This window comes from Thalassophryne amazonica, chromosome 8, assembly GCF_902500255.1.
Source record: "Thalassophryne amazonica chromosome 8, fThaAma1.1, whole genome shotgun sequence".
Classification (NCBI taxonomy): Eukaryota; Metazoa; Chordata; class Actinopteri; order Batrachoidiformes; family Batrachoididae; genus Thalassophryne; species Thalassophryne amazonica.
In genome coordinates this window covers 10,007,949-10,027,525 of record NC_047110.1, presented here as the reverse complement: position 1 = coordinate 10,027,525, position 19,577 = coordinate 10,007,949, and the positions used below count along the sequence as shown (strand labels likewise).

The 19,577-nt window shown below is 40.8% G+C and overlaps 1 protein-coding gene across 1 annotated transcript in view; it reads left to right on the top strand.

Annotated features, from left to right (window-relative positions):
- Positions 1-3,265: 3,265 nt before the first annotated feature.
- cftr (CF transmembrane conductance regulator) overlaps positions 3,266-19,577 on the top strand; it is a 361,955-nt gene continuing 345,643 nt past the window's right edge. Inside the window, 2 exon segments of the mRNA XM_034175733.1 lie at positions 3,266-3,428; positions 17,497-17,607. Coding sequence (XP_034031624.1) covers positions 3,376-3,428; positions 17,497-17,607 — 164 coding nt within the window. The 5' untranslated portion in view covers positions 3,266-3,375.

Here is a 19,577-nt window from a genome sequence, read left to right as displayed (position 1 = left end):
GGTGGGGTGTGTTGTGTCGTTTTTTTGTTATTGTCAGGGGTGGGGTGGGGTGTGTTGTGTCGTTTTTTGTTATTGTCAGGGGTGGGGTGGGGTGTGTTGTGTCGTTTTTTGTTATTGTGAGGGGTGGGGTGGGGGTGTGTTGTGTCGTTTTTTGTTATTGTCGGGTGGGGTGGGGTGTGTTGTGTCGTTTTTTGTTATTGTCAGGGGTGGGGTGGGGGTGTGTTGTGTCGTTTTTTGTTATTGTCGGGTGGGGTGGGGTGTGTTGTGTCGTTTTTTGTTATTGTCAGGGGTGGGGTGGGGTGTGTTGTGTCGTTTTTTGTTATTGTCAGGGGTGGGGTGGGGTGTGTTGTGTCGTTTTTTGTTATTGTGAAGGGTGGGGTGGGGTGTGTTGTGTCGTTTTTTGTTATTGTGAAGGGTGGGGTGGGGTGTGTTGTGTCGTTTTTTGTTATTGTCAGGGGTGGGGTGGGGTGTGTTGTGTCGTTTTTTGTTATTGTCAGGGGAGGGGTGGGGGTGTGTTGTGTCGTTTTTTGTTATTGTCAGGGGTGGGGTGGGGGTGTGTTGTGTCGTTTTTTGTTATTTGTTATTTTGAGGGGTGGGGTGGGGGAGTGTTGTGTCGTTTTTTGTTATTTTGAGGGGTGGGGTGGGGGAGTGTTGTGTCGTTTTTTGTTATTTTGAGGGGTGGGGTGGGGGAGTGTTGTGTCGTTTTTTGTTATTTTGTTATTGTGAGGGGTGGGGTGGGGGGTGTTGTGTCGTTTTTTGTTATTGTGAGGGGTGGGGTGGGGGTGTGTTGTGTCGTTTTTTGTTATTGTCAGGGGTGGGGTGGGGGTGTGTTGTGTCGTTTTTTGTTATTGTCAGGGGTGGGGTGGGGTGTGTTGTGTCGTTTTTTGTTATTGTCAGGGGTGGGGTGGGGTGTGTTGTGTCGTTTTTTGTTATTGTGAGGGGTGGGGTGTGTTGTGTCGTTTTTTGTTATTGTGAGGGGTGGGGTGGGGTGTGTTGTGTCGTTTTTTGTTATTGTGAGGGGTGGGGTGGGGGTGTGTTGTGTCGTTTTTTGTTATTTGTTATTTTGAGGGGTGGGGTGGGGGAGTGTTGTGTCGTTTTTTGTTATTTTGAGGGGTGGGGTGGGGGAGTGTTGTGTCGTTTTTTGTTTTTTGTTATTTTGAGGGGTGGGGTGGGGGAGTGTTGTGTCGTTTTTGTTATTTGTTATTGTGAGGGGTGGGGTGGGGTGTGTTGTGTCGTTTTTTGTTATTGTCAGGGGTGGGGTGGGGTGTGTTGTGTCGTTTTTTGTTATTGTGAGGGGTGGGGTGGGGGTGTGTTGTGTCGTTTTTTGTTATTGTGAGGGGTGGGGGTGTGTTGTGTCGTTTTTTGTTATTGTCAGGGGTGGGGTGGGGGTGTGTCGTTTTTTGTTATTGTCAGGGGTGGGGTGGGGTGTGTCGTTTTTTGTTATTGTCAGGGGTGGGGTGGGGTGTGTTGTGTCGTTTTTTGTTATTGTCAGGGGTGGGGTGGGGTGTGTTGTGTCGTTTTTTGTTATTGTGAGGGGTGGGGTGGGGGTGTGTTGTGTCGTTTTTTGTTATTGTCGGGTGGGGTGGGGTGTGTTGTGTCGTTTTTTGTTATTGTCAGGGGTGGGGTGGGGTGTGTTGTGTCGTTTTTTGTTATTGTCAGGGGTGGGGTGGGGGTGTGTTGTGTCGTTTTTTGTTATTGTCAGGGGTGGGGTGGGGTGTGTTGTGTCGTTTTTTGTTATTGTCAGGGGTGGGGTGGGGGTGTGTTGTGTCGTTTTTTGTTATTGTGAGGGGTGGGGTGTGTTGTGTCGTTTTTTGTTATTGTCAGGGGTGGGGGGGGGGGTGTGTTGTGTCGTTTTTTGTTATTGTCAGGGGTGGGGTGGGGTGTGTTGTGTCGTTTTTTGTTATTGTCAGGGGTGGGGTGGGGGTGTGTTGTGTCGTTTTTTGTTATTGTGAGGGGTGGGGTGGGGTGTGTTGTGTCGTTTTTTGTTATTGTCAGGGGTGGGGTGGGGTGTGTTGTGTCGTTTTTTGTTATTGTCAGGGGTGGGGTGTGTTGTGTCGTTTTTTGTTATTGTCAGGGGTGGGGTGTGTTGTGTCGTTTTTTTGTTATTGTGAGGGGTGGGGGTGTGTTGTGTCGTTTTTTGTTATTGTGAGGGGTGGGGTGGGGGTGTGTTGTGTCGTTTTTTGTTATTGTCAGGGGTGGGGTGGGGTGTGTTGTGTCGTTTTTTGTTATTGTCAGGGGTGGGGTGGGGGTGTGTTGTGTCGTTTTTTGTTATTGTCAGGGGTGGGGTGTGTTGTGTCGTTTTTTGTTATTGTGAGGGGTGGGGGTGTGTTGTGTCGTTTTTTGTTATTGTCAGGGGTGGGGTGGGGTGTGTTGTGTCGTTTTTTGTTATTGTCAGGGGTGGGGTGGGGTGTGTTGTGTCGTTTTTTGTTATTGTCAGGGGTGGGGTGGGGTGTGTTGTGTCGTTTTTTGTTATTGTGAGGGGTGGGGGTGGGGGTGTGTTGTGTCGTTTTTTGTTATTGTCAGGGGTGGGGTGGGGGTGTGTTGTGTCGTTTTTTGTTATTGTCAGGGGTGGGGTGGGGTGTGTTGTGTCGTTTTTTGTTATTGTCAGGGGTGGGGTGGGGGTGTGTTGTGTCGTTTTTTGTTATTGTCAGGGGTGGGGTGGGGTGTGTTGTGTCGTTTTTTGTTATTGTCAGGGGTGGGGTGGGGTGTGTTGTGTCGTTTTTTGTTATTGTCAGGGGTGGGGTGGGGTGTGTTGTGTCGTTTTTTGTTATTGTGAGGGGTGGGGTGGGGTGTGTTGTGTCGTTTTTTGTTATTGTGAGGGGTGGGGTGGGGTGTGTTGTGTCGTTTTTTGTTATTGTCAGGGGTGGGGTGGGGTGTGTTGTGTCGTTTTTTGTTATTGTCAGGGGTGGGGTGGGGTGTGTTGTGTCGTTTTTTGTTATTGTCAGGGGTGGGGTGGGGGTGTGTTGTGTCGTTTTTTTGTTATTGTCAGGGGTGGGGTGGGGTGTGTTGTGTCGTTTTTTGTTATTGTCAGGGGTGGGGTGGGGTGTGTTGTGTCGTTTTTTGTTATTGTCAGGGGTGGGGTGGGGTGTGTTGTGTCGTTTTTTGTTATTTTTGGGGGGGTGGGCTGAGCTGGTCGTGGTGCGTCGTGATCTGAGCACTGGCTCTTTAAATGATGATAAATTGGGAGAACAGGCGTGTCCTGCGGGCTGCAGCGCCCCCTCCCGGGCCGGTGCGTGTGCGCCCCGTCAGTTGGAGGCTGGTCTTTAAAGGATGGTCTGTGGCTCCGCCGTCACACTCCTGACGAGGACAAAACGTGCGCGTGTGGAAGCCGAGAGACCCACGGGACGTCGCTGAGTGTCTCCACGCAGGCTCAGGATGCAGAACTCACCAGTGGAAGATGCAAACTTCTTTTCGAGGTTTTTCTTCTGGTAAGAACAGAGCAGATTTCTGACGGTCAGCAGGGACGGAGCCAGAAAAACCCTCTCAGGAGGACCCACTAACATTTACCACTTATTAACAAAAGAAAACCTCCAGGGTTCACTGACTCTGTGTTCCACGTCTGGAACTGTGGTTAGATATTTAAAAAAAACACACTTTCCATTTAACTTGTGCAAAGAATTTACTGAGAAGATGATAAAAACTTTTGTAACTGGGAATACTAATTAAATAACAAAGGGCACATAATTGATTTTAAAAAGACAACAAAGAACTGTATTGAAATATTTAGGGAGCTCTGGACAAATAGGTTGTCTTACTTTTTATAATATCAAATTAAAAAATTTTACTAATTCAAAAATAAATTGTGCTCTTTAATTTGAGAGTGATAAAAAATAACTTGAATAAGTACTCAACTCTTCATTATATTAGCACCTTTACAGTCAGTTTTCTTCAGTTATAATGAAGTTCATCATTCATAAATTCAAAGCATAATGCACAGTACTTTAATCATTTAGATCCGTTTTACCAATGTTGTCTGTAACTTTTAAAATATTTCTGTATAAATAAATAAATAAATATTTATTTATTTATTTTTGGATTTGTTTTACTTTAAGTTGGCCTCATATAAATAAAAATATAAAATATGCTGCACTCTGCCTCAGGACGTCCAGCTGGTGGACACTGTCTCCTAATGCTCTCCTCCACTTTGGGATCCAGTTATTATCCAGTTATGTCTCGGGGCACGTTCCTATTCAAAGTTTCTCAGATTTGTTTATTTACTGTGAAAGTTCACTGATAATCAAATAAACAATTAAAAGCAAATTACAGGAGACAATTTGTCACTTTTCCAGCACAAAATAAAGTGTTTTTTTTTCCTTTTTTACTCAATAACTTATTAAAATGTCATAGACATCAAAGGTAAATAGAATGAGATGAATCTTATAGTAATGTGTGTGTTGTTCCAGCTGTTTAAAAAAATCAACATGAGGAATTTTCTTAGTGAAATCATCCAAAAGAAACGCTGGAAGAAACCTGAAGTTTAATTGTTTTGTTTTTACACACACACTGTCTGAAGTTGTTCTGACTTCACTTTGACATGTACTTTCTTCACTGAAGGTCTCCTATTAAATGAACTTTGGAATATGCCATTACATAAGAAGGATTCTGAAACTGTTCATGTGTTCATGTTTCTGTTGATGAAGCTGGAAATTATTTTGCCTGAGTGTTTTTGTCACGAGGTGACTTATTCATTCACATTTTTGTTTCATCAGGAGTTCATCTGATTTTCGTTGCAGTGTTTATTAGAGCCTGATTAGTCCAAGGTCTCATTAGCATTTCATCCTTTAAGTTCAGTTCAGTAAGGAGGTCAGTTCCAGTGCTGCTGGAAATCAATTTAAATGATTCGTTGCAAACATGTGTTTACTGCACCAAAAAAAAAAAAATAGCATGTCAACCATTAGTAGCTCCAAAAACAGAACAAAACAAACAAACACACTTAAAAAAAAAAAAAAAACTATAGCATTGGAATTTTGGATTGTGATCCTGGTGATCAATCAATCAATTTTTTTATATAGCGCCAAATCACAACAAACAGTTGGCGCTTTGATGACCAGATCCTGTTTTGGATCCATGTTGGCACCATTAAACATGATCAAAATATAAACACTAACAAATCACAATACAGTTTGCAATCATTTTTGTCAGAGATTAATCTGTTTATTAATTTACAATTAATTTATTAAGTAAATAATTTTTTCTAATTAATCTATTGATTATTTTCTGATTAGATGATAAATCATTTGGTTAACAGTGAATCATAACCACAGATTGTGCAATAACTTTCAACCATTGTTATAAAAGTATTTTGAAAGTTAAAACAAACAAACAAATAAATAAATATCAGAAATGAAAATGACACCTATAGGGGGTGGGGGTGGGGGTTAAAAAAAAGGAACACAAATTGACACAGAAAATAACATTGTGATATGTTTATAGAGCTGTAACTAATGATTATTTTCATTGTCAATTAATCTGTTGATTATTTTTTGGACAAATCAATTAGTTGTGTAGACCACAAAATGTCAGAAAATAAAGAAAATGCTGACCGACGTCCTCAAATGTCTTTTGTCTACAACTCAGTAAATATATCAGGTTTACTGTCAGAGAGGAGTGAAGGAACAAGACAATGTTCACATCTAAGAAGCTGAAATCAAATCATTTGGACTCAAAGTGATTAACTGATTATCAAAATAGTTGACAATTAATTTAATAATCAATTAGTAATTGATTATTCAATTAATTGCTATTACCTTTACAATAAATTAAGAAATTCTTGAAAGCTTTGTAAAATCTTGTAACTATTAGAACGGCCTACGCAGTAGGTCACCCCTCTAAGTCTGGTCTGCTTGAGGTCTCTTCCTCATTATCATCATAGGGAGTTTTACCTGCCTGTATGCCTGCTCAGTGGGGTTGGTAAGGTCAGACTGCACTCGTGTCAAGCGCCTTGAGGCAGCATAGTTGTGATTTGGCGCTATATAAATAAAATTAAATAAATGGAATTGAATTTACAATAACAGCCCATTAGTAAAGGCAGCAGTAAATATGAACTAATAGTTAACTAATAGCTAGTGAATGTGATTTATTTATTAATGGCATTGATGTTAATGTAGTAATAAGCATTAATGAACAGTAAATTAAGAGTTAATTGTGTTCATTTATTAATGGTGTTCAGTCTCTTTTATAAATTAAAGCTCATGAAAACACGTTGATTCGTGGTTGCAGGTAATTATAGATGATTACTAATGCTACATTCCACTTCTGCTAATAAACACTGTAGCTTTAGCTAACATGAATATCACGAATAAATTATTACTGAAAGATAAGTCTTAAATCACTGTTGTTTGATGTGTTGCTTCATAAAAAGATGAACAGGGCTGTCAAGTTGCTTTTGAAGCTGTGTTCCTGCTTGTTTTAAAGGGGTGATATTACGCAAAATCAGTTTCCATCAGACTTTTCATTAGGGCGGCACGGTGGCTTAGTGTGGAGTTTGCATGTTCTCCCCGTGTCTGTGTGGGTTTCCTCCGGGCACTCCAGTTTCCTCCCACAATCAAAAACATGGTTATTTAGGGTCTGCTGCTTTCTCTGCCTCTGATAAGGCAGGGTCTGCATCTGGAGTTGGTCTCCGGGCGCTGGACTGTGGCTGCCCACTTCCAGTGCCACAGTGGTTGGATTGTGCCTAACTGTAATTAGGATGGTTAAATGACGAGGAGGACAAATTTCATTGTATGTATATATGTATAGGGTGACACCCCCCCCCCCCCCCCAAAAAAAACCCAGAACCCAGAAAAATTGTAATAAATCCTAAAAAGTAAGCAAAATAGGCCTCCAGGCAAAATGTCTTTTCCTTGGTTGACCGACACATGTTGGGGAAGATGATTGAAGTCTGTTTCACCAACAAATCAGAACATTTGGAGCAGAATTTGAAAGAACATGGCTTTTATACAAAACAACCAAGATAACTGAAGCTTTGCGGAATGATCGTACACATGCAGAAGTTTAAGTCGTTGCAGGATTTGTTGCAATTTTTATGGGTTCTGGTTTTTTTGGGGCGGGGGGTCACCCTCTATGTACAATGACAATAAAGAGGCTTTTCTTTCTCGTCATCTCTTCTCTTGTTTTGGAGTTGGCTGAGGGATCATTTTAAACTGCTCAGAGTCCCACAATTTAATGTCTGTATTTGTGGAAACTTTGTCACATCAAACTACATTTTGGCCTGAAAGAGAGCGTTTTTGCGTGTCGGGACTCTTGCTAGAGACACGCCCACTCAGCATTCTGAAGGGGTCAGGAATCAAAGATCAGTTTTTATTATTTATATGTTAGGTTTAGTGAATAATTTGCAGTTGAGCTCCATATTTATTGTAATTCACATTCGACTAATGAAAGGTGTTTTAAAAGCTACAGTCTTTGATTTATTCTTCTTGTTGATTGATTGATGAGGTGACATTGAAGGAAATTTGAAACTGCTGGCTAAGGCTAAGCGTAAATTTGGTAAGATTGTAATTCACGTCGGCAGTAATGACACTCGGTTACGCCAATCGGAGGTCACTAAAATTAACATTGAATCGGTGTGTAACTTTGCAAAAACAATGTCGGACTCTGTAGTTTTCTCTGGGCCCCTCCCCAATCAGACCGGGAGTGACATGTTTAGCCGCATGTTCTCCTTGAATTGCTGGCTGTCTGAGTGGTGTCCAAAAAATGAGGTGGGCTTCATAGATAATTGGCAAAGCTTCTGGGGAAAACCTGGTCTTGTTAGGAGAGACAGCATCCATCCCACTTTGGATGGAGCAGCTCTCATTTCTAGAAATCTGGCCAATTTTCTTAAATCCTCCAAACCGTGACTATCCAGGGTTGGGACCAGGAAGCAGAGTTGTAGTCTTACACACCTCTCTGCAGCTTCTCTCCCCCTGCCATCCCCTCATTACCCCATCCCCGTAGAGACGGTGCCTGCTCCCAGACTACCAATAACCAGCAAAAATCTATTTAAGCATAAAAATTCAAAAAGAAAAAATAATATAGCACCTTCAACTGCACCACAGACTAAAACAGTTAAATGTGGTCTATTAAACATTAGGTCTCTCTCTTCTAAGTCCCTGTTGGTAAATGATATAATAATTGATCAACATATTGATTTATTCTGCCTTACAGAAACCTGGTTACAGCAGGATGAATATGTTAGTTTAAATGAGTCAACACCCCCGAGTCACACTAACTGTCAGAATGCTCGTAGCACCGGCCGAGGCGGAGGATTAGCAGCAATCTTCCATTCCAGCTTATTAATTAATCAAAAACCCAGACAGAGCTTTAATTCATTTGAAAGCTTGACTCTTAGTCTTGTCCATCCAAATTGGAAGTCCCAAAAACCAGTTTTATTTGTTATTATCTATCGTCCACCTGGTCGTTACTGTGAGTTTCTCTGTGAATTTTCAGACCTTTTGTCTGACTTAGTGCTTCAGATAAGATAATTATAGTGGGCAATTTTAACATCCACACAGATGCTGAGAATGACAGCCTCAACACTGCATTTAATCTATTATTAAACTCTATTGGCTTTGCTCAAAAAGTAAATGAGTCCACCCACCACTTTAATCATATCTTAGATCTTGTTCTGACTTATGGTATGGAAATAGAAGACTTAACAGTATTCCCTGAAAACTCCCTTCTGTCTGATCATTTCTTAATAACATTTACATTTACTCTGATGGACTACCCAGCAGTGGGGAATAAGTTTCATTACACTAGAAGTCTTTCAGAAAGCGCTGTAAGTAGGTTTAAGGATATGATTCCTTCTTTATGTTCTCTAATGCCATATACCAACACAGTGCAGAGTAGCTACCTAAACTCTGTAAGTGAGATAGAGTATCTCGTCAATAGTTTTACATCCTCATTGAAGACAACTTTGGATGCTGTAGCTCCTCTAAAAAAGAGAGCTTTAAATCAGAAGTGCCTGACTCCGTGGTATAACTCTCAAACTCGTAGCTTAAAGCAGATAACCCGTAAGTTGGAGAAATGGCGTCTCACTAATTTAGAAGATCTTCACTTAGCCTGGAAAAAGAGTCTGTTGCTCTATAAAAAAGCCCTCCGTAAAGCTAGGACATCTTTCTACTCATCACTAATTGAAGAAAATAAGAACAACCCCAGGTTTCTTTTCAGCACTGTAGCCAGGCTGACAAAGAGTCAGAGCTCTATTGAGCTGAGTATTCCATTAACTTTAACTAGTAATGACTTCATGACTTTCTTTGCTAACAAAATTTTAACTATTAGAGAAAAAATTACTCATAACCATCCCAAAGACGTATCGTTATCTTTGGCTGCTTTCAGTGATGCCGGTATTTGGTTAGACTCTTTCTCTCCGATTGTTCTGTCTGAGTTATTTTCATTAGTTACTTCATCCAAACCATCAACATGTTTATTAGACCCCATTCCTACCAGGCTGCTCAAGGAAGCCCTACCATTATTTAATGCTTCGATCTTAAATATGATCAATCTATCTTTGTTAGTTGGCTATGTACCACAGGCTTTTAAGGTGGCAGTAATTAAACCATTACTTAAAAAGCCATCACTTGACCCAGCTATCTTAGCTAATTATAGGCCAATCTCCAGCCTTCCTTTTCTCTCAAAAATTCTTGAAAGGGTAGTTGTAAAACAGCTAACTGATCATCTGCAGAGGAATGGTCTATTTGAAGAGTTTCAGTCAGGTTTTAGAATTCATCATAGTACAGAAACAGCATTAGTGAAGGTTACAAATGATCTTCTTATGGCCTCGGACAGTGGACTCATCTCTGTGCTTGTTCTGTTAGACCTCAGTGCTGCTTTTGATACTGTTGACCATAAAATTTTATTACAGAGATTAGAGCATGCCATAGGTATTAAAGGCACTGCGCTGCGGTGGTTTGAATCATATTTGTCTAATAGATTACAATTTGTTCATGTAAATGGGGAATCTTCTTCACAGACTAAAGTTAATTATGGAGTTCCACAAGGTTCTGTGCTAGGACCAATTTTATTCACTTTATACATGCTTCCCTTAGGCAGTATTATTAGACGGTATTGCTTAAATTTTCATTGTTACGCAGATGATACCCAGCTTTATCTATCCATGAAGCCAGAGGACACACACCAATTAGCTAAACTGCAGGATTGTCTTACAGGCATAAAGACATGGATGACCTCTAATTTCCTGCTTTTAAACTCAGATAAAACTGAAGTTATTGTACTTGGCCCCACAAATCTTAGAAACATGGTGTCTAACCAGATCCTTACTCTGGATGGCATTACCCTGACCTCTAGTAATACTGTGAGAAATCTTGGAGTCATTTTTGATCAGGATATGTCATTCAAAGCGCATATTAAACAAATATGTAGGACTGCTTTTTTGCATTTACGCAATATCTCTAAAATCAGAAAGGTCTTGTCTCAGAGTGATGCTGAAAAACTAATTCATGCATTTATTTCCTCTAGGCTGGACTATTGTAATTCATTATTATCAGGTTGTCCTAAAAGTTCCCTAAAAAGCCTTCAGTTAATTCAAAATGCTGCAGCTAGAGTACTGACGGGGACTAGAAGGAGAGAGCATATCTCACCCATATTGGCCTCTCTTCATTGGCTTCCTGTTAATTCTAGAATAGAATTTAAAATTCTTCTTCTTACTTATAAGGTTTTGAATAATCAGGTCCCATCTTATCTTAGGGACCTCGTAGTACCATATCACCCCAATAGAGCGCTTCGCTCTCAGACTGCAGGCTTACTTGTAGTTCCTAGGGTTTGTAAGAGTAGAATGGGAGGCAGAGCCTTCAGCTTTCAGGCTCCTCTCCTGTGGAACCAGCTCCCAATTCAGATCAGGGAGACAGACACCCTCTCTACTTTTAAGATTAGGCTTAAAACTTTCCTTTTTGCTAAAGCTTATAGTTAGGGCTGGATCAGGTGACCCTGAACCATCCCTTAGTTATGCTGCTATAGACGTAGACTGCTGGGGGTTTCCCATGATGCACTGTTTCTTTCTCTTTTTGCTCTGTATGCACCACTCTGCATTTAATCATTAGTGATCGATCTCTGCTCCCCTCCACAGCATGTCTTTTTCCTGGTTCTCTCCCTCAGCCCCAACCAGTCCCAAGCAGAAGACTGCCCCTCCCTGAGCCTGGTTCTGCTGGAGGTTTCTTCCTGTTAAAAGGGAGTTTTTCCTTCCCACTGTAGCCAAGTGCTTGCTCACAGGGGGTCGTTTTGACCGTTGGGGTTTTACATAATTATTGTATGGCCTTGCCTTATAATATAAAGCGCCTTGGGGCAACTGTTTGTTGTGATTTGGCGCTATGTAAAAAAATTGATTGATTGATTGATTTGTGTCTGTTATTGTGAAATGTTTCTCACTGTTGATGTGATGATGATGATGATGATGATGGAGTTTTGCTGTCTGTGATCATTTACACAGCTGTCAGTGATGAAGAGTTGATTTGATAACAGACTGTGGGTGCTGTCAGTCATCACGGCCGCAGCATTGTTGCTCGGATGCCCTTTGGCCTCAGATGACATTTTTGTTTGAGTTCCTTTGTGATTTATTTAAAGCTGATGTTGGAGGACGCTGCCTGATTTGATGATTTGATGCTTCCAGTTTTTTTGTTTTGATAATTACCAGTAAAAAGGTCAGGCCTGCACACAGTTTAACAACTTAAAAAAAAAAAACAAGCCTTTGCGCAGCGTGGTTTTTAAGTGACAGCAGAAAATATGCATCTGTGTACTTTAGAATCTATTTGATACATTTAAGTGTGCACAGTGTTCTGGAGCATGAGCTGGTGTAGCATGTGCCACAAAACCCTGACATCAGGTCCTGATTATCCACAACTCTGAATAATGTATTACAAATACAATAAAGTATTACAAGTACGAGCATTATACCAAGAAAAGGTTAGTGGGGTGTCTGTGGTGCTGCACAGATGATCTGCACAACAAAAACACATTTGGAGAGCGTCCAGCTCCACTTCGCTGTTTACAGTCAATGTAATCTGAGCACAACATGAGGTGTAGCGAACCAAGAGGTTGCAATCATAATACTAAGATTACAGCCTCAATTCCAATGAAGTTGGGACATTGTGTAAAATGTAAATAAAAACAGAATGCAATGATTTACAAATCCTCTTCAACCTATATTCAACTGAATACACCACAAAGAAAAGATGTTTAATGTTCAAACTGATAGACTTTATTGTTTTTGTACAAATATTTGCTCATTTTGAAATGGATGTCTGCAACACATTTCAAAAAAGCTGGGACAGTGATATGTTTACCACTGTGTTACATCACCTTTCCTTGTAACAAAACTCAATAAGCGTTTAGGAACTGAGGACTCTAATTGTTGAAGCTTTGTAGGTGGAATTCTTTCCCATTCTTGCTTGATGTACGACTTCAGTTGTTCAACAGTCCGAGGTCTCTGATGTCGTACTTTGCGCTTCATAATGTGCCACACATTTTCAATGGGCGACAGGTCTGGACTGCAGGCAGGCCAGTCTAGTCTTTTACTACGAAGCCACGCTGTTGTAAGTTGAGCTCGGGCCCAGAAAAAGCAGCGGCATTTCTGGATGTTGTTGATGTATGGCTTTCACTTTGCATGGTAGAGTTTTACGAGTATCTTGCACTTGTAGATGTTGCGACAAACTGTGTTAACTGACAATGGTTTGCTGAAGTGTTCCTGCAGCCCACGTGGTAAGATCCTTTACACAATGATGTCGGTTTTTAATGCAGTGCCGCCTGAGGGATCGAAGGTCACAGATATTCAATGTTGGTTTTCGGCCTTGCCGCTTACGTGTAGAAAGTTCTCCAGATTCTCTGAATTTTCTGATTATATTATGGCCTGTAGATTATGGAATCCCTAAATTCCTTGCAAATAAATGTTGAGAAACATTGTTCTTAAACTGTTGGACTATTTTTTCAGGGAGTTGTTCATAAAGTGGTGATCCTCGCCCCATCTTTGCTTGTGAACGGCTGAGCCTTTTGGGGATGCTCCTTTTATACCCAATCATGACACTCACCTGTTTCCAATTAGGTGTTCTTTGAGCATTCATCAACTTTCCCAGTCTTTTGTTGCCCCGTCCCAATTTTTTTGAAATGTGTTGCAGGCATCCATTTCAAAATGAGCAAATATTTGCATAAAAACAACAAAGTCTATTAGTTTGAACATTAAATATCTTGTCTTTGTGGTGTAGTCAATTGAATTTTGCAAATCATTGTATTCTGTTTTAATTTACATTTTACACAACGTCCCAACTTCATTGGAATTGGGGTTGTAATAATAACCAGCGTGCTGCCCGTGGGGATCCATGGACTCTAGCTTGGGTAGTGTTTATAAAATAGGTAGCTGACATTTTTCAAGGGTGGTAACAAATTATGCAAAGTTTTTATAATGATTTTAACTGAAAGTGCAGGAAATTAAAATGAGAAAGTTTTGTGAATAATTATATTTATTATTTGGCACATTCGGTTGATGCAAGGGATGGGTATTGATAAGGTTTATCGATATCGATGCCATTATCGATTCTGCTTATCGATCCGATTCCTTATCGATTCCCTTATCTATACCTTGTGAATTTTGTTCTAAAAGTAGGCTTTACAGGTTTTCTATGTATTTCCTTGAGTCTTAAAGTAAATAAATATGAAATTAGTCACTGTATCCTTGATCTCTGGACATAAATAAAAATAAACAAAACAGTGTTTTGCTTTGAAGTTATTAATTCAAACTGAATTCTATCGTTCTATCTTGACTTGTCAGAGAGCCGCGCGACGTTTGGAGCTGTGTGAACAGAACGGAGGACGATTCTCATTTCTTTCTCGCAACAAGACAGGAGTCCCAGTTAGTAACTTTAATCCGCACAAAAGTGAATCACAACTCATATTCAGGGATGAAAGTGGTGAAAAACAAAAAAGCTGAAACCCAAAATTACCCCCAACACCACCTGCATGAAAATGTTTCAATTCTAGAAGCTCTGAAATGCAATCTGGGACTATTCCAGACGATAAACTGGAGTGAGTGCTGAATCCATTTAGGTGAGAAAAAAAAATACAACTTTCCTTATTCAGATTCATTCTAGTAGTATTCTGCTCTTACTGGGATGCAGCAGTTTTCTAGTTTGGCAGAAAGTTCTGGAGGAAATCACTGAAGAAATTAACAAACTGAAAATATGGTTTGACTGAAACAAACTGTCATTAAACTTAAATAAAACAGCGATGAAATGGAGGTGTAGGAGTCACTCGGTGTTCACAGGAAACAATTTATTTATTTTTGTAAGTATGTATTTATTTATTTATTTTATAAATTTATAAATTTATTTAAACACAGTGTTTCTTTCTCTTTTTGCTCTGTATGCACCACTCTGCATTTAATCATTAGTGATTGATCTCTGCTCCCCTCCACAGCATGTCTTTTTCCTGGTTCTCTCCCTCAGCCCCAACCAGTCCCAGCAGAAGACTGCCCCTCCCTGAGCCTGGTTCTGCTGGAGGTTTCTTCCTGTTAAAAGGGAGTTTTTCCTTCCCACTGTCGCCAAGTGCTTGCTCACAGGGGGTCGTTTTGACCGTTGGGGTTTTTCTGTGATTATTGTATGGCTTTTGCCTTGCAATATAAAGTGCCTTGGGGCAACTGTTGTTGTGATTTGGCGCTATATAAAAAAATTGATTTGATTTATTTATGTATGTTCATTGTTAGTTGCTATTATATATTTTCTGTTGTGTTTCTATTCAGGTTCTTTTTGTCTCTTTCTCTAAAATTGTATATAATAATCATTAGATTATTAATATATAAGCAAAAATAAATTTAAAGAATATTACAATTAGAAAACAAATGCACCCGAACGTGACGACGGCTGCAATTGCTAAATGCTAACTTTTAACATTGAAAATGGCATAGACATGCTAACACGTTAGCATCAATCCCATTTTTAAGTTATAAAATACATCTATCAACTGTTTCAGAAGACCATAACAGGTCGGTTTAACATAGAAAAGGTAAATAATACTCACAGACGTATGCTCTTTAGGGTTTTAGTGGGGGAAAATTAAGCGAAAGAAAGAAATAAACGAAGCAATCGATAGAAGCATTGCTTCAATCTGCGAACCAATGCTTCGATTGGTTCAAGGTTGAAAGCAAAGCCGCGCTGCAGAAAAGTTGATAAAGGACCCGCTGCAGGGTCTGTAATCAATGTAGAGAAATGATCATTTTCCTGACAAACACCCGCCAAAACAACGGCCACTCTGAAGGACCGATAACAGAATCGTTAAGCACAAAGCTTATTGATGTCGGTGGATCGAATCATTTCTTAACGATACCCGAAAGGAACCGGTTCTCGATACCCATCCCTAGTTGATGCCATGTTTTACAACTGGCATGGTGTCTTTAGTTCAGAGCTTGTCAGGTTACCAGGGACCGATTAATGGTGATGTCAAAGTCCATTGTTCACTGTTGTTACCTCATATCATAATTTCTCCAAAAATATTAGTCCTATCAAATTTCTGTTTTCACTGTGTTTGTCCTTGACCCAAAATACATAAGCATACCAAACGGCAAATGTCAGCTTTCCCCAGTTTGTCCATGATCCACACATGTACACAGAGGCCACTTGGCTTTTAATATATAGATAATAATACGAGGTCTGTCAATAAAGTAACGGTCCTTTTTATTTTTTTCAAAAACTATATGGATTTCATATGTTTTTACGTCAGACATGCTTGAACCCTCGTGCACATGCGTGAGTTTTTCATGTCCAGCTCTCCACAATTTCACTGATACTTACTGGACTGGTAAGCATTGAAAGCCGAGATAGACATGTCCAAACTTGTCCTCTGACACGCCGAAACGGAGGTGTTCCTTTGTCTCCCTTCCAAAGCGAATCGGTCGTGACGCTTTGCATGACAAATTCTCTTGTTAAAAGTGAAATCTGATGGAAAATGGCTGATGTCCAGCTCTTGTGATAACCAGAGAAAGAGCACATGACGGTCTCGTATCCACAGAGCCATCCGTTTAGAAATGGTCCGGTGGCTTGTGCCGCGTCGTCGCAGCTCAGAGCGCGGTGTGCCGAGCTTCCTTAAAGGGGTCCTTAAAGCTATAGTAACAGACCCTATTCTCTGTGAAGCCCGTAAAATTTTCACAGAAAGCCAAATAAATTTTTCGAATGGTTTCCAGGTGCCAGTCTCTAACAGCTTCTGAAAAAATTCTGATGGAAAAAAAGTCCTTTTCATTCCGCCATTTCCAGACAATGAAAATCTGACGAGGGGGCGGGACCACTCCTTCCTAAGGCGTGCTCACAGGCGAATGACGTCACCGACAGGCGTGGAAAAACTCACGCATGCGCACGAGGGTTCAAGCTTGTCTGACGTAAAAACATATGAATGAAATCCATATAGTTTTTGAAAAAAATAAAAAGGACCGTTACTTTATGGACAGACCACGTACATTTGTACAGCACATTTAGTACAAAGTGCTTCACATAAAAAATTACAGATAAAAATCCAATATAAGTGATAATAATACAATATTGGCGATAATAATAATAATCATAATAATAATAATAATAAAATACATTTGTATAGCACCTTCACACATTAATACAAAGTGCTTCATATAAAAATAAAAATAATGAGTTATAAGGCAACTTTCCAGGAAAGTAATTAAAAAAAGGAAATTAGATTTATATTAAAAAGCACAAAAAAATAAAATAAAATTAACCAACATGGATGAGTGTCAGCAGTTGAGGACAGAAAGGTCTTGAATTAAGCAAACTTCAGTCCAAAACGACTGCCTCCTGTCAGTGAGTTTCTTCCACGGAGGCGGAATATGAAACAAACACTACAATGCTGGTTTTGTTTTTTTGATTTTTTTACTTTGTCAGCACAAAGGTCTGAATCAGTTCAGCCATTTGAGATGATGCTCAGCTGTTCAATATTCTGAAGCAGAGAAGAAATTTCAGAGAAAACAGTCAGATCTGGCCGGGCCTGAGTTTCCAGTGTGCCAGCTGGCAAACTGTGGAAGTGGTGACACAACAGACAGAAGTTACACTCTGCGCTGTTTCTCTGATCACAGCCAGAGAAGACTGCTATAACCTGTGTAGAGTGGTCTTGCTGGCTTCCCTCACTTGTTTCCTTCTTGCGTAATCACTCACTTTTTGAGAACTGCCTCCTCTGGACAGACTTTCCATACAGTAACATACTGTTTGACTTATTCACTGACTAGTAAATGTTCATGTTTCCATCCCCTGACTTGTCTAAAGAAAACTGGCTCTAAAGTGCTGATTTATATTAAAATAATACATATATTTTGCTTCTCCATTTCCTTATGGAGGTAAATGGAAAGTGAATGGGCTGAGTGTAAAAATGGCTTTAATTTGTAAATGCATCATGCCTGTTTTATTTCAGCTTCGTTGTGATAGTGTACAGAGTGGGTGCTTACATGTTATGTTTTAAAGTTTGGATGTATTTTTTCGGACAGTCTTTGACCGAACGTTTGTCCACGTTGTGGCTTTGCAGCTGGATGTCACCGCTGATGAGGAAGGGCTTCAGGAAGAAGCTGGACCTCGCAGACGTGTACAAGGCTCCTTCTTATGATCAGGCAGACGTTCTCTCCGAGCGGCTTGAAAGGTTTGTGCACTTCACTTCCATGACCTGCTGATGAACAATGATGGAGAAGTTGTAGTGTTTTCATGACATCCCTCAGATTTTATTTCATTACATTTGATTTTGCTTTCTAGAAGTTAGCACAAAAAAAAAACATGAGTAAGGGCGACCATTAGTCATCAATCATCAAAGTTGAAATGGTAAATGGATATTTATATTTCACTTTTCCATCTGAATCAGCATTTTACAAATATTCCTTACATTGACCCATTCTCACACACACACACACACACACACACACACTGATGTCATGGCGCTGCCATACAAGGCGCTCACTACACACCAGGGGCAACGTGATGATTAAGGACCTTGCCCAAGGGCCCTCAGTGATTTTCTGGTCTTAAGCCCAAATGCTTAACCACTGGACCATCACCTCCCACATACATGACAGTATGTAAACTAGAGTGCCGCGCTGGTGGAGCGCAAACCACCACCAACACTAGCTTCCAATTCCACAAATTTTTAAAAAAATTCATAGTGATATATGAAAAACTGTGGGTTACAGGCTGTTCACAAACAAACAGACAGACAGACAGGGCAGAAACATACGTTGGCAGAGGTAATAGCTTATACCAGTGATTCCAAAAATGTGGGCTGTGGCCCTCTCATGGGTCACACAGATGCACACATATAATCACATTCTGCTCTGTGCAAGTGCATTATTGAGGAATACGAGGGCTGTCAAAGTAACGGCCCTTTTTATTTTTTTCAAAAACTATATGGATTTCATTCATATGTTTTTACGTCAGACATGCTTGAACCCTCGTGCGCATGCGTGAGTTTTTCCACGCCTGTCGGTGACGTCATTCGCCTGTGAGCACTCCTTGTGGGAGGAGTCGTCCAGCCGCTCGTCGGAATTCCTTTGTCTGAGAAGTTGCTGAGAGACTGGCGCTTTGTTTGATCAAAATTTTTTCTAAACCTGTGAGACACATCGAAGTGGACACGGTTCGAAAAATTAAGCTGGTTTTCAGTGAAAATTTTAACGGCTGATGAGATTTTGAGGTGATTCTGTCGCTTTAAGGACTTCCCACGGTGCGAGACGTCGCTCAGCGCTCTCAGCCGCCGTCGTCAGCCTGTTCAAGCTGAAAACCTCCACATTTCAGGCTCTATTGATCCAGGACGTCGTGAGAGAACAGAGAAGTTTCAGAAGTCGGTTTCAGCATTTTATCCGGATATTCCACTGTTAAAGGAGATTTTTTTAATGAAAGACGTGCGGACGGGTCCGCGCGTCGGGATGCAGCCGCCGCGACGCTCCGCCACAGGAAAAACACCTCTGTTGAAAGCCTTAAGGACAAGTTGGAACATGTCCTGCCTGTTAAACAATTTCTCATATACTCACTCCACTGAAAGCCATCAAAAGCCGCCTGGATTTTACAAATGGTTATCAACACGGAGGTGTTTTTCCTGTGCCGCCGCACCGCGTCGGCTGCGTCCCGACGCGCGGACCCGTCCGCACGTCTTTCATTAAAAAAATCTCCTTTAACAGTGGAATATCCGGATAAAATGCTGAAACCGACTTCTTCTGAAACTTCTCTGTTCTCTCACGACGTCCTGGATCAATAGAGCCTGAAATGTGGAGGTTTTCAGCTTGAACAGGCTGACGACGGCGGCTGAGAGCACTGAGCGACGTCTCGCACCGTGAAAAGTCCTTAAAGCGACAGAATCACCCCAAAATCTCTCATCAGCCGTTAAAATTTTCACTGAAAACCAGCTTAATTTTTCGAACCGTGTCCACTTTGATGTGTCTCACAGGTTTAGAAAAAATTTTGATCAAACAAAGCGCCAGTCTCTCAGCAACTTCTCAGACAAAGGAATTCCGACGAGGGGCTGGACGACTCCTCCCACAAGGAGTGCTCACAGGCGAATGACGTCACCGACAGGCGTGGAAAAACTCACGCATGCGCACGAGGGTTCAAGCATGTCTGACGTAAAAA